Source organism: Adiantum capillus-veneris, chromosome 7, assembly GCF_014529385.1.
Source record: "Adiantum capillus-veneris isolate H3 chromosome 7, ASM1452938v2, whole genome shotgun sequence".
Classification (NCBI taxonomy): Eukaryota; Viridiplantae; Streptophyta; class Polypodiopsida; order Polypodiales; family Pteridaceae; genus Adiantum; species Adiantum capillus-veneris.
In genome coordinates, this window is record NC_140937.1 from 69,454,711 (window position 1) to 69,468,317 (window position 13,607).

General features: G+C 43.2%; 1 protein-coding gene across 2 annotated transcripts in view; it reads right to left on the reverse strand.

Moving 5' to 3' along the window:
• Window positions 1-13,607, reverse strand: part of LOC147454013 (Pyridoxal-5'-phosphate-dependent enzyme family protein) — a 153,212-nt gene that overhangs the window by 139,304 nt on the left and 301 nt on the right. For both annotated transcript variants that reach the window (XM_086516027.1, XM_086516026.1), the window contains exon 2: window positions 5,145-5,402. In XM_086516027.1, the coding sequence (XP_086372153.1) occupies window positions 5,145-5,378 (234 nt within the window). In that variant the 5' untranslated portion in view covers window positions 5,379-5,402. The remainder of the gene's footprint in view (window positions 1-5,144; window positions 5,403-13,607) is intronic.

Consider the following 13,607-nt stretch of genomic DNA (forward strand, 5'->3'; position numbering starts at 1 on the left):
AAAACGTTCCGGGGCATTCCAGCTTGGCAGAGGGGGAGGGAACGGTGTTCCGGCCTTCTTGGGCCTACGGAACGCGTTCCCCGGTAACTATGGTTCAGTCAGTTCAATCAGTCTAGATTTAGAAGTGATCTAGCACTTTTGTGAGTCTATTCGTAGACCGTGCATGCCCAATCACTTAGCATAGATGCATATCCTCTGGTTGCACACAGTATGATCATCAGTATTCCCATCAGAATCCATTAGAATCAATTAGGGGATTTTTCCTGTGCATTTAGCCTATTTTCCCTATTTTTGACATTTTTCACTTATTATTTTTAAGTGACTTTCCAACAAAAGTAGGTAGGGCAATTTTGCTATAAGCAAACCCAAATTAGCACTTTCTGGCAGAAGAGGCAGCAGGAGCTCCCCGCTCAACAGGCACCTTCTCAGCAGGAACCATCAAGACCTTCAAGCCTTGGCGATTTCCCTCTCCTTGGCGTTTTCTCATTGCCCTAGAGTTTTCTGTTCTAGCAGATTCCTACCGCAAGCCCTAGCCCTGGCGTTTCCAGTTGCCATCATCGCTAGCCTTTCACAGATCCCTAGCGTTTTACTAACGCTACAGAACAGTCCGAGTGTTTTTTATTTTCAGCATTCAGCATACCAGATTTGCCAGCTTTTCCATTTTCAGCCTCATCTGCTGCAGATGGTTCAGCGTTTTCAGCATTCAATACAGCAGCCGATTCAGCCCTAGATCCATTGCAGAAGACCCCCATTTTCAGCCCTCGAAAACGCAGCCAAAACAGTCATTTTCAGCCACCGAAACAGCCCCGAAATTCAGCAGATAGAAGACCGCAGATTTCAGCCCTAAAGTTGCCGTCGTCGTCATCGGCATAGTACCAAGTTGCACTAGTCCATTGCATCCGCATTGTACCACTTTGTGCAATCATAAGTAGACCACTCTCGCCGACGAGAGTGGGGCCTTCGGAGGAGGTTTTACAACGTCTCTGGTGTCGTATGTCTCTTCTCTCTCTATCTCTCAGTCTCATACACTTGCACGCACAGTGTCCATTCACTTTGTTTGTGATCATAGCACTTTCCAATCAGAACGGAAGGCTCTCCCTTCCACAAGAACTAAAAGGAACCTTGAGCACAGTTCGGAGCACTCATCTTGAGCAAAGCGCAAACATTCATTCCGTTGCACCTAACAATGGGGGGTTGATCGCCCCCTCTTCCCATACCAGCGTTTGTGTTGTGTCTACTATCTCTCTGTCTCTCCTCTCCTCTCTCACGCTTCCGCACACGTGCACTCTCACAAGTAACATGGGTATTCCTGACATGTATAGCAAACGAGTTCTCAAGGTCAATTCCGTGTTTACCCAAGTATTATCATTTCCCTACACACCATCCCCATCGACCTAAGGACATTGTCTCCGACCAATTGCATGGCGCAGAACACGTGGGTAAAATTTTCTCTCATTTCCACCAACCAGAAAAAGAGAAGCCAATACCAGGTGAATTCTTATTTAGGAGGCTCCACCCACCCAAGGTACCAGTTCTCTTTGTTCGTCAGAAACCAAACTCATTTTATCTTTTTGTAGATTTCAAGGCACTCACAACAAGGATGGTCAAATTTCGGAAGCCGAGACCTCGCATTGCCATTCATTGGGAGTGTCTACTGGAGGCACAGAGAGTTTCCAAGGTGGACTTGAAGAGTTGCACTCACAAGGGTGGACTTTATTCCAATTTAGCGATGAAGCCAATACCAAGTGAATTCTTTTTTAGGAGGCTCCACCCACCCAAGGTACCAGTTCTCTTTGTTCGTCAGAAACCAAACTCACTTTATCTTTTTGTTGATTTCAAGGCACTCACAACAAGGATGGTCAAATTCCGGAAGCCGAGACCTCGCATTGCCATTCATTGGGAGTGTCTACAAGAGGCACAGAGAGTTTCCAAGATGGACTTGAAGAGTTGCACCCACAAGGGTGAACTTTGTTCCAATTTGGCGATAAGAAGAAGACAAAGCAACATTTCCTCAAATTCAAGGATCGAGGGACAAATGAAGCTGCTTGAGTCGATGAGGAATTTTTCTTCGACTATCCAAATTTGCTAGCCTCATACAAGGAGGCCATGGGTACCCGTACCTCACCTTATGCAGGAGGGGATGTCATGTGCACATGGCTCGTGTGCCACATGGACATACTTCATCCACTTCCAAAGTCAGTGTTTCCTAGATAGGAGTGTCTAGAATCCTAGGAGGATTAGTACCGGGAATTTTGTGAGCCTGTTCGCAAGACCTGCATGTCCAGACGAGTCCATTAGATTAGGTTTTCCAGTTTTGGAACCCTCTTGCATAAATGGATTGTACAAGCGTTTTGACAGGTGTTGTTACACTACGGTGAGCATTTGACATGACATGCATGTAGTTTTTAGGTTAGAGGAATCCAAAGAGCCATTCCTCGCGTCAATTGGATTCCTTGGTGGGCAGATGCGTGACAGTTTCACCCAAAAACTTAGCAAAAGTGAAGTTTATTGGTAAATCATTTTAATGAAACTTTGTCTTCTAGTTTTGCCCTGCCTAGGCCTTTAAAGGCTTATAACGTGCAGACTTCACCTATAAAGGCAGCAAGAGGCCTAGCAATTTCAGTCAAGATAGAGTTAGCGCTAGCACCTACCCATCATTTTTGCTCAAATCTCGCAGATCGGCCTAGTATTTTCAATTTGCAGCAGATCAGCCCAGCGTTTTCAGTTTTTTGCCCTCTATCTCACTGAAGATCGCGAGGATCTGCAAGACGTTGTCTTCCTTGTTGCGGTCTGGTACTTCAACAGCCCATTAAGCCTCTTCTCGGCCATTCCGTTGCCGAATCGAGCGCTCCCATTGTTGTCCATCATCGACATCATCAAGATCTACGTTTTCAGCCCTACTTTACGCGCCGAAGCGGCTGCAAAACCCATTGAGCCTCTTCTCGGCCATTCCGTTGCCGAATCGAGCGCTCCCATTGTTGTCCATCATCGACATCATCAAGATCTACGTTTTCAGCCCTAATTTACGCGCCGAAGCGGATGCGTTTTTGCAACCAGATTCAGCTCTTGTTTCCTCTCACATTGGAAGCACAAATCAGTCCCAGATTTACCCCTTGGTGGCCATCAGCAACCCTCATCGAGACGGATCCGAAGATGCACCATATCGGCCCAGAGGTGCTTCATCTTGAAGAGTTACTGCGGCAACACACCCATTTGAGTCAATAGAGCCTGCACTTGAGGTATTGCATGTGTCTACATTCCATTTATGCAATCAAAAGCAAATACTACATCGGCAACAGTGTTGAGGGCCCTTGAGAGGGTTTGTTGGGACCCCATAGGGTGTCATTCTCCTCCTCTCTCTCTCTCTCTCTCTCTCTCTCTCTCTCTCTCTCTCTCTCAAAGCAACCATCATTTGTGTTAAGTAGCACACAATCAAGCAAGGAAAGATATAAAGATTTATGGAAGTGTAAAGTCTAGATCTTGTCACCATTTCAATGCCGCTACACCTGACACTGATATCAGAGCTTTGCACTAATCTGCTAATCCCCAAAAAGTTTTTTTCCTCTCTTGTGTTTGTGGTTGTGTTTGCAGCCCTTCAGTGATACTCCTCCCACTCTTGGAACAGCACGCCTGCCATTGCATGTGGGACATGCGTCTCGACTGCCCGAAAATAGCAACCAATTGTATGTCGGGTGTTGCATGCGAGGTGCACCAACAAGGGGATAGATGGTCTCCCAAAGATTAGTTAGCGACCTTCCTTGAATCAAGAGTAGAAATCCTTACATGGTCGAGACTCGTAGTGGTATAAAGACCTCCATCAATTCAGATGGCGAGCAAGTTCCACCTACGGATCCTCCCATGAGTCCTTCCCCTACCCCTCCATCCTTGACACCCAATCCCATGATGTGGATGATGATGTGGCAAGAAGCACGTCGAGTACAGCGTGTGAAAGCGGCGAAGCAAGAGGAATATCGATTGGCGGCCGAAGCCGAGGCTCATAGACAGGCAGGACAGAGGCTAAAGCTCGTTGCAAGAAAGGGAAGCCATGCGTGATATTATCACAACCTTGGCAATCCGCTCTAATACCTCTTCCTTGGAGCCGGATTATGAAAAGCTTGCCAATACCATCGTGGAGGCGACCAATACTACACGGATGACCAATGAACCCATTCCCATGAAGATTACGTTCAGTAAGATTGACGGTTTGATGGATGCTATTGTCATTTATATTCTTGGTTGCATCAATTTACATCCTATTTTGCAATTGTTAAAAAGTCCTATAATAACAAAGTTCTCTTGTCTTACATGCATCGTACGGATGATGTCATCACATGAAAGGATGAGTGGATTTAGAAGAACAAGTAAGCCCACAAGCTGGCTTATCTCGAGTCTCTCCTCGTTCCCCCTCTCGAGCTTAGCTGGGAGGAGTTCGAGGAGGATCTAAAGACTTCTTCTTGCCTCCACAGTAGTGAAGCGATTGAAGGAGGATTTTCAGACTGTCTCAACAAGGTAAACATGTGATATCGTATGCTAACCGTGTGTCTCAAATAGGTGGACAATTGAGGAAATTGAATCGATCAAGTTTTACGTGAAAACCGGTGATTCAAAGAGATTGCAAGAGACGATACGCTTGGCTCAACTCCAAGAGATGAAGCACAATAAGGATAAGCTCAAGACGGCATACAAGTAGACACATTGTATTAAGTTGCATATAAGTAGACACGTTGTATTAAGCCAAAGGTTATATAGTAAAGAACTAAAAAGTTCAACCACTTCAATTGCATGTATTTCTAGGTTCTAACTTGCAAGGGATGAATCCCATGTTGTGGATACATTTGATTATCAACCAGAAGAAACCATGAAGGCCACACTTACAGTCATTGCAAGGAGGAGCCATTCTGTGCCATAAAGAGACAGCAATTTAGAAGCATTGAGTACATCCCAATCCAAAAAAAAAAAAGGACACAAACATATCCTGAAGTAGCATTAGTGTAGCACATTAAAAGTTGGATGCTGGAGCATGAATAAGTATCCACACCTAGATGTTGCACGACATCCAGCTGGAAAGTTTACACTTCATGATACACTCTCTCTCTCTCTCTCTCTCTCTCTCTCTCTCTCTCTCTCTCTCACAGAGGATTTACCTCACAACCTGTGGCCTCAGACAAGCTATGGATTTTGATAAGGGGTGTGTTGCCAATGGCTTCTAGGACTCCGCCTTTCCGTTCGTAGGGTGTTGCTCTGGCGCTCTTCTTCCTCCGCCGACGATGGGTGTAAATGGTTGCTGCGAGACATGCGAGCGCCACCACCGTTGCTGCAGCCACCTTGGAACTTGTCATCGCTAAAAGGGTGCTTTTAAAGCAGCGATAAAATGCCATGGGAAAACAAAGTGACACGAAGGCCTGCGAGAGTAAGTCTAAACAAATGTTTACAATCACTTGGAATATTCTTTTGTGTTTTAATATAAAATTGTATTATTCAATATACATAAATAACCACAAATGGATTATATATTCCAAAGGGTCCTACTTAAACGATAAGGTGAAAGGTGCACATTACACATTAACGTTTCAAAACAAATAAATTTAAAAAAAGTAAAATAAAATAAATAAAATAAACGAACACATTGATAAACCAAAGCAAAACATATTTTAATGCTTTTATAAGAAAATATAGATTTAATAAGTATAAAAAATAGCAAAATAATTTAATAAAATAAATATTTGAAGTCTTTAAATGAAAGGATTCTTTACAAATAAAAATAATAATTTTTTTTCAATGAGTGAATACTCAAGATCATGGATCAAACTCCTATGAAGGCATCTTAAATCTTTTGTTTTTATTTAAAAACCCTTACTCTAAGAGCCAAGAACAGGGAAGTGCGGACTCTGCAAGCATGAGGGTCGGACTCCAGGCCTTGGCTGTGGTCTACACCGAGGTGGGGGCCCTCATTAGTGGAGAGTCTAGGGACCGCTCTCTCTTTTGCCTGCGGATGCTCACGGATGTTGCTTCGTGTGCAGGCCCTGTTGGGTGGGGTGGTTGCGAGCTGGTGGACATGGGAGCTCTTGGATCTAAGCTCTTGATTGTCCTTACTACCCACCTATGGCAGAGGTGTTCTTGTAGATCATGCCTTTTTTTTGGCACAGAGGGCTTGGCGGCAGCCCTATTCCGACTTGGGACAACCTGCTCGCCTGGGCGTGTTGTTCATGGTCGGCTCAGTGTCCCTCTTGCAAGTGCTCTGGGTGTGTGGCAGACATCGGGTGCTAGGAGAGTCCTCAGAAGCGGTTTGGCCCCCCTCAATGGCCTGTATGTTGGTGTTTTCTGCTGGTGGTTTTTCTGGCGTAGACTCGGCTTATGTCTTGGTGCTCAGGAAGCGTGGTTTGAATGTTCTCCTACTGATTTGGTGGTGCGGATATGAGAGAGGGGATTGGAACATGCTAATCTCCACCCAACCATGCTCTACATATGCCCTTGGCCTGCTAAACATAGAGACTCCCTTGACTGCATGTCTGTCCTGGCCTTTGGCCCTGCCCAGTCCTACCCTTGGCATGACATTACTCCCCCCTTGGAGAAGCGTTTTCGTCCTCCAAAACAAGAGTGATGATATATAATGTTTTCCACAATGGCATCCTTCATGGATCCAGCTCTTTGCTTGACCGGAACATGGTTCAATGGAGGTTCAATGAAACCAAGAGTAACATCTTTATTTTCCACATTGTTGTCCATTTGCAACCATCTTGTGTTACCAATTCCCATTCAATCATAGTGTGTAGACTCCATTTAGAACGCACATGAGCATGCTGAACGAGTTATCACAACAAAGATGTACCCGAAAGAGTATCTCTTTTCACTTTCCATGAAAGTAACTTGCTGACATAACTCATCATCCAAGTTTAAGTTCTTGACTTGTTCTCAAATTTCATCAGTAAACAACCCCACCATAACTAGTGTTCAAGGTCAAGAAGCTGACTTATACATGAAGAGACTAAATCTAGTTGCAAGCATGCTTTAACTTATGGTAAGCAAACTCCAAGTAGAGTAATAAATGTGTACCAATTGGATTGCTTGGTGCTAATGTACACACTTTGCATATCCTTTAGCACAAGATTAGACTTTGTAATCTGCCTATGCCCTTGGATAACTGACAGTACTGAGGTGTTTTTTCCCACGGTTTACAAACAATCTGCCCATATGACTGGTAAATGGGGATCACAATATCATACTAGATTGTTGAGGAATCAACAATGACATACATAACCATCTTGGTGACCTTGAAAGATCGACAAGCACCCAAACCGAGCGATGACCTCTATTGGTGATTGGTAGATCCAAACATAACCTCATAGAGATACTGCACACATAGTGCAAAATGCTTCATAGCACTAATGCGATGAATATGCATGCCGCTCCAAATCAGCATTTGCTAAACACTAGGGCCCATAACACCTAGTGTGCATGCATTTAGCAAAAAACACATCCGAACCTCTATACCCATGATCACCCGTGCCAATACTTATGGAGAATGTGATGCTCCTAGCACATAAAGAGGAGTGTAAATAGTTTTAAAAAGAAACTAAATACTTTCTATTGCAATCATTTGCAAGCCTTACTAAAACATTTGAACCATAATAGAAGGTGAAACATTAATCACTTCTAGGTACAAACAATGAAACTTTTTCATTAACAACTCATAGCCTTGTTATATGCATAAACAACCATCCATTAATGTTGTTTAGTAGCACTTGTACTTTAACAAGTCATTTTGAGTATCCGACAATTTATGGCCACTGAAATTGTTCTTGACACATCGTGCTGAAAATGGTCTATAAAACGGATTCGACCAACACCTAGGGACTTTGTCGTAACACATACTTGAAATACTGGGCGCTAGTGTCAGTCCTAGAAACTCATATTCTCTACATGTGGAATATGTCTCACGTAAGGGTGCCTGAAAAAAGAACATCCTTCAAGTACAAGATGTGCTTGTGTGTGGAGGTAACTGCAGAACACTCTACGACGGGAGTGAGAGGGACCCTCATTAGCCTTGCTCCACACTGGCTAAATCGAACTCCTTGAGTTCCTAGACCTTGTTGTATCCCATGTGACAACATGGGCCAAATAAACCCTACAAGTGGGTCTATAATTGCATAAGACAGAAACTTATTTTGGACACTACAACCCAAATTTCTTGGCTCTTACCTGACCTTGTCATCTTGCTGATTAAAACACAAAAGTTTATGTATCCTACTTGGAAAAGGAAACAAAAACATAAAACCAAATCAGATGCGTACCTAGAGGGTGAACATAATGTTCACTTATTTGTAGTGAAAGGCATCTGTCCAAATTTCCTGCCTGCAAAGGCCTAGGAACACTAATTGAAAATTAGTGAAATGCAAGGAGTATTGCACATGTAACTTTGGGTGTTTCCTTTGCAATCCCAACCCCTTGGTTAAAAGCAACATTGTCAAACCCCTTGGTTAAATGTTGCATGAAAACTGCTCAACAAACAGCTATGTCCGTGACCCCCCTTGTGTTTGCCCATGGCATTTCATTACTTTTGAATTTGAAATATTTCCACTACCCCTTGGCAGTTTGTGGACTTCTTTCCTTGAAAATGCAAGTGTTAAGGTTCCAAGAATTGACCATCAACCCTTACTAAGTGATTTGTTACCATATACATGTGGTAGTGATGTGTGTGAACACACTAGGACCGTCGGGGCATTTGTTATGTCGTTTTGTTATGTCATTCATTGGTCCGATTTGTTGAGGATGTAGCCTCCATCTCCAATGGTGCAAAACACACACATATATCATTGTGTGTGTTCATCTTTATTGTGCAAGATGCATAACTTAAAAGATTTTATGCCAATGCATTTGGGGGATCTTACCAATTGAATGGCAATGTCTACCCAAAGGCTCAAAAGAATGCAAATTCAAAATAAATATCAAGCTTCATGGTGGTACCCTCCCCCTTTAACCAATCTTTGATCAAGCTTTTAAGAGAATAGCTTGATTAAGGTTTTAATTGGACCTTAATAGGACGGGGTCCTCTTCCTTTGTTGTAGATTTGAGATTACAATTTTGTAGGTGAGAATCCCTCAATCTAACACTCCTCTGAGAGAGAGGTATTTGACCAATGCTTCTTTGATCTCTTGATTGCGTCTTCTTGTGTTCGTGGGAGAAGCCTTGGCTTTTGTCAATCTCTTCTTGTTGTGCTGCATGTGGAAAGAGCCTCTAAACAGAGTCGTGAGTGGGAAGCTGCATTGTGAGATTGGCTCCGTGCCAAGATAAGGGCCTTGGAGGTTGGATGCTTGGTAGCTCCCGGGAAAGGGGACGTGTCTAAGGTTGATTGGATGATGGCAAGATTTGCTTTGCAATGTGGATGTTAGGCACAAAAATGTGGCTGTTAGTCACAAAAATTATTGAAAATGAACAACAAAAAGCACAAAAATTGAAATTGCACACACACACACACACACACACAAAATTATTAGAACGCCACTAATCAAAAGCTCACTAATCACATAGGGTAGTGGCTCGTAGTATTGCTAAGAGCATTCCCAAGCTTAATTAGCGATGCTAGTGATTAGGGAGAGGGAGAGAGAGAAATTAATTAGGCGTAGGCCTAGGCTTAGGCGTGAATCATTGGCTCTAATACCACTTCATGGGTTAGATACGGAAGCATGTTCCCTAATCACCAATGGTTTAACATTAGGCTATAGAGGGTGAAGTCTTAGCTTAACCATGGTGTTAGGGTTAGGGTCCCATGAAATGAAAATTTGGGTTAGGCTATGCCAAGTGCAAGAACATAAAACAAGATAGAGTATAGACATAGTGATATGCTCAAAGTGCAATTGATTTAATTAGAGAATAGCCTCTTAATTAGGCCTAGTGCTTTACAATCATTGGCTAGAGATCTTGCTATTGGACCATGTCATCATTTATATCTTCCTAAGTGGCTAGAGGGCTTTCCCATATGGTGCCACAAGTTGGGTTTACCCTAACAGAAAGTAAAATCTACAAGCAACAAATCTATCTTTTTTGTAAGTAGAAGTGAAGGCATAGAAAGGTAGGGGGATAAAGAGGATAATCAATACAACCTTTTACTCTACTGAGAGGCTAGAGCCTAATTTGCAGAAACCAAATTCCCTTTTAGACCCACCTCAAATGATGTTTTGATAGTTCTTCCCCCATTAATTTCAAGATTTTTCGTTAAAATGCACCAATACTTTTTGAAGTTGGACAATTTGGAGAAACAATTTGCTGTGGTGACTTATCCAAGATTTATTTTCATTGGCATGGCTATCTAATAGATTTAGCAAAGAAACTAGATTGCTCCTTTGTGGTTTCCTTGCCAATGCATTACTTAGCCATTTCTGTAAAACTCTTAACAGTAGAGCCCTTGGGAAAGTTGAAAGTTGGCTTAGTGTCCCTATTGCTGAGTTGAGTTGAGTTGGATTCACAATGAACACTTATAGAGAATTTGAGAAAGTGTTAAAATTGTCAATAACTCTCAAACACGTACAAGCATGTTCCTCTTCAAATTCCATACAAAATGGGTACCTACATTCTTGTTTATTAATGAGAAAAAAAGCACAAACCTATGTCATGAAAACGTAAGATCACATTGAGGTCCATTGTGCACAAGCACTTTGGCATTACATGTGTGTGCTCTCACCCATTGGCTTTGGAAACTATACTATGGAACAAGAACATTCTTTCAAAATCACTCGTTACTCTACAAACATTTCCTTCCTACCTTAAAGGCACATAACTACACAAACTTTCCTAGAAAGGGAGCAACCCCCAAATATACACTTTTTTTCCATTTCATGGGAGTAGAAACCACAATGAATAAAGTGAATAGGGTGCATAGCAAACACATATATCAATGGCTCTTTTTCTCATTTACCAAATAGTAAGTGACTGAAAAGGTCTCAACATGCTTTTATGTCAAAAGTACTTACTTGAGGTGTTGATTTTTTTGACTGACAAAAAGTTGCATTCAATAAAACAACAAATACGCACAAAATTATGAAGATGAAAGACGATACTTGATACAAAAACTTCCTACATTTTGACTCTAGATAACCCTCACCATGCAAAGATTCAGATATAGAGGGCGACCAGTGCACGTTGAGGCCGGATATATAAGGCATGCAACTAACAATAGAAACTATGATTGTCCTATTTGGGTACAAGGAAGGCAAGGAGTAGGCAGGGGTACAAGAGTGTGTAGGCTTCACCCTAATGGGACCCTAATTAGGCCTTGGTGACCACACAAAACTCAACATATTTGAGATCAATTGTGCTAGCTACAAGGGTAGCAATAGCATGAGAGCACCAACATAGAAGGTTCACGAGCACGACATGAGCTCATGACTCACAAGACTCCATGGAGACTTCAAGTTTCAACGGGCAAAAGAAGAACATAAATATGGCAAAAGCTAAAATAATGAGAAACCTTGCGGATGTAGAGAGAGAGAGAGAGAGAGAGAGAGAACCATATTTGTTATCCTCCATAGATCCACAACCAAGTGCTATCCATGTGGAAGATCTCCTTGGAGCTAAAACCTCCAAAAAACCAGTGAGATACAAAGAGGGAGCCTTATCTAGTGCAAGCCAAACGATACCAAAATAGTTCCTTTGAATATTGAAGCACCCAAATGGGCATAATGCTTTATTTGAACTTCACAAAGAAATATGTGTCAGTTAAATAATCCAAATCAAAAGAAACCCTGCAAATCTTCAAGAGGGAGGGTGCGTTGTTGTCTGAAAACAGACACGATGAAATTGTACCGTGTGTGTGTGTGTGTGTGTGTGTGAGAGAGAGAGAGAGAGAGAGAGAGAGAGAGAGAGAGGGTGCTAAAGAACCATGATGCAAACCTCGTTGCGCATGTCAAGGATGCATGTGATGAGTTCATGCCAAGAGACTGGGAGAAACGTTCATCACTTCTCCATTCAATGATGCTTCAAAGTAGCATGTATTGACACTATTTTGAACCGCTGCAAGATTGCAATCAACTTAGGGAAGCTTGCCATCAAAGCTGTTCTCCAATTCCAACTTAGAGAAGCTTGGTACAAACTTCACATTGCTCTCCACAAACCCCACAAATCCACCTTTTCCTTGAGTTTCCTCTAGGAAACTCAACCAACCAGTAGCACTCATTTGTGGACCGTGCAGCTTCTTGGGTCACTGGTTTGCACCCCCCATTGCCTCCTTGAAAGTAGCTCTATGTGCCTTGCCTCCATTATAGCCAGAACAGGCTATCCAACCTAGTTGTGTCCACTTGTCCTTCTTCATCCTCTGTTTGTCATTGTAGAGATCACGCATAGCTTGCTGCCCTATAGCTTTAGCCTTTCCCTACCCCGGGTGATTCCGACTCTCCCACTCAGGCAAAGCGGCCCCTTCATCAAGCTACAAAGATTCCTAACCTAGTCTCTCTCTCTCTCTCTCTCACAGCGAGCCCTAACCCTAACTCTTGCTCAGTCCCGCATGGGCAAGTCAAACCCATAACCGGCCCCGCCCTCTTCAAGACACACCCCGCACCTGCCTTCTGCACAACAACAGCCCGCACCTGCCTCGCCATTTGCAGGTCTACGCAACAACAGCCTCTGTAAATTCTGCCGTGATTTTTTGTTTGAGCCTAACTGTCTGCAAATTTGCGCAGCAGCATGAGAACTTCGCCCTCTACAGGTTTGCGCTAAAGCAGTAAAACACAGTGGCAGCCCGCAGCCCTTCTCATGTACGCGCTCGACATAATTGGACAGAGGTCTCACATCTATAGTCTACAAGGGAAAGGTCACATGACCTGATAGACCGGCAAAGAGCTCGCTCCTGGATGTTGGGTGAGTAATGGCCTCTTCTCGGGGCTCTGCAAGGATCGTGGCAACACCCCCAACGCTCGACAACACTACTCGCTTTCAGCATGAGGTCGAGAGACTTCGCAAGGAGAATCAAGACCTCGAACAAAGGCTTGCAGCAATCGAGGTTTGTCTCACGGTAGTGGAGAAATGCATCGATGAAAAGACAGAAACGATGGAAGCCATTCTTACTACAAGGCGGAGGTAGAGATCACTCTCACAAACAAGGTGAAGACACAAGTGCATGAAGCTGTTTCTTGCAAGATTGACGATTGTGTAGCATCTACGCTATGCGTACGACAACGACAAGAGGACATTGCCTTCAATGTTCGCATTGGTGGACTCCCAATCGATTGCAAAGGGGATGGAGACATCGAATTTGACAAGGGACTTCCTCTAATTCAAGCAAAAATCCCCATGATTGAAGAGGCAATCACCGTGGTTACCCACGAGTATCGAACCACCCATGCCATCCTCACTCTCAAGACTAAATTGGATCGAATAGGACTCCTTCAACAATCAAGGCTTCTCAAAGACACTAAATTTTGGTTTGCAGAAGATTTTACCACCACTCAACTCAAACAAAAAAAGGTAGAACTTCAAAAGGTACGCGAAACAAGAAAATGGGCAGTGTACCGAGGAGGATATGGACGATAATATAACCTCTCTCTCTCTCTCTTCCCCCAAGATCACGGGGATAACCGAGTGAGATCTCTCCCATTTCCACATATAACTTCAAAGCG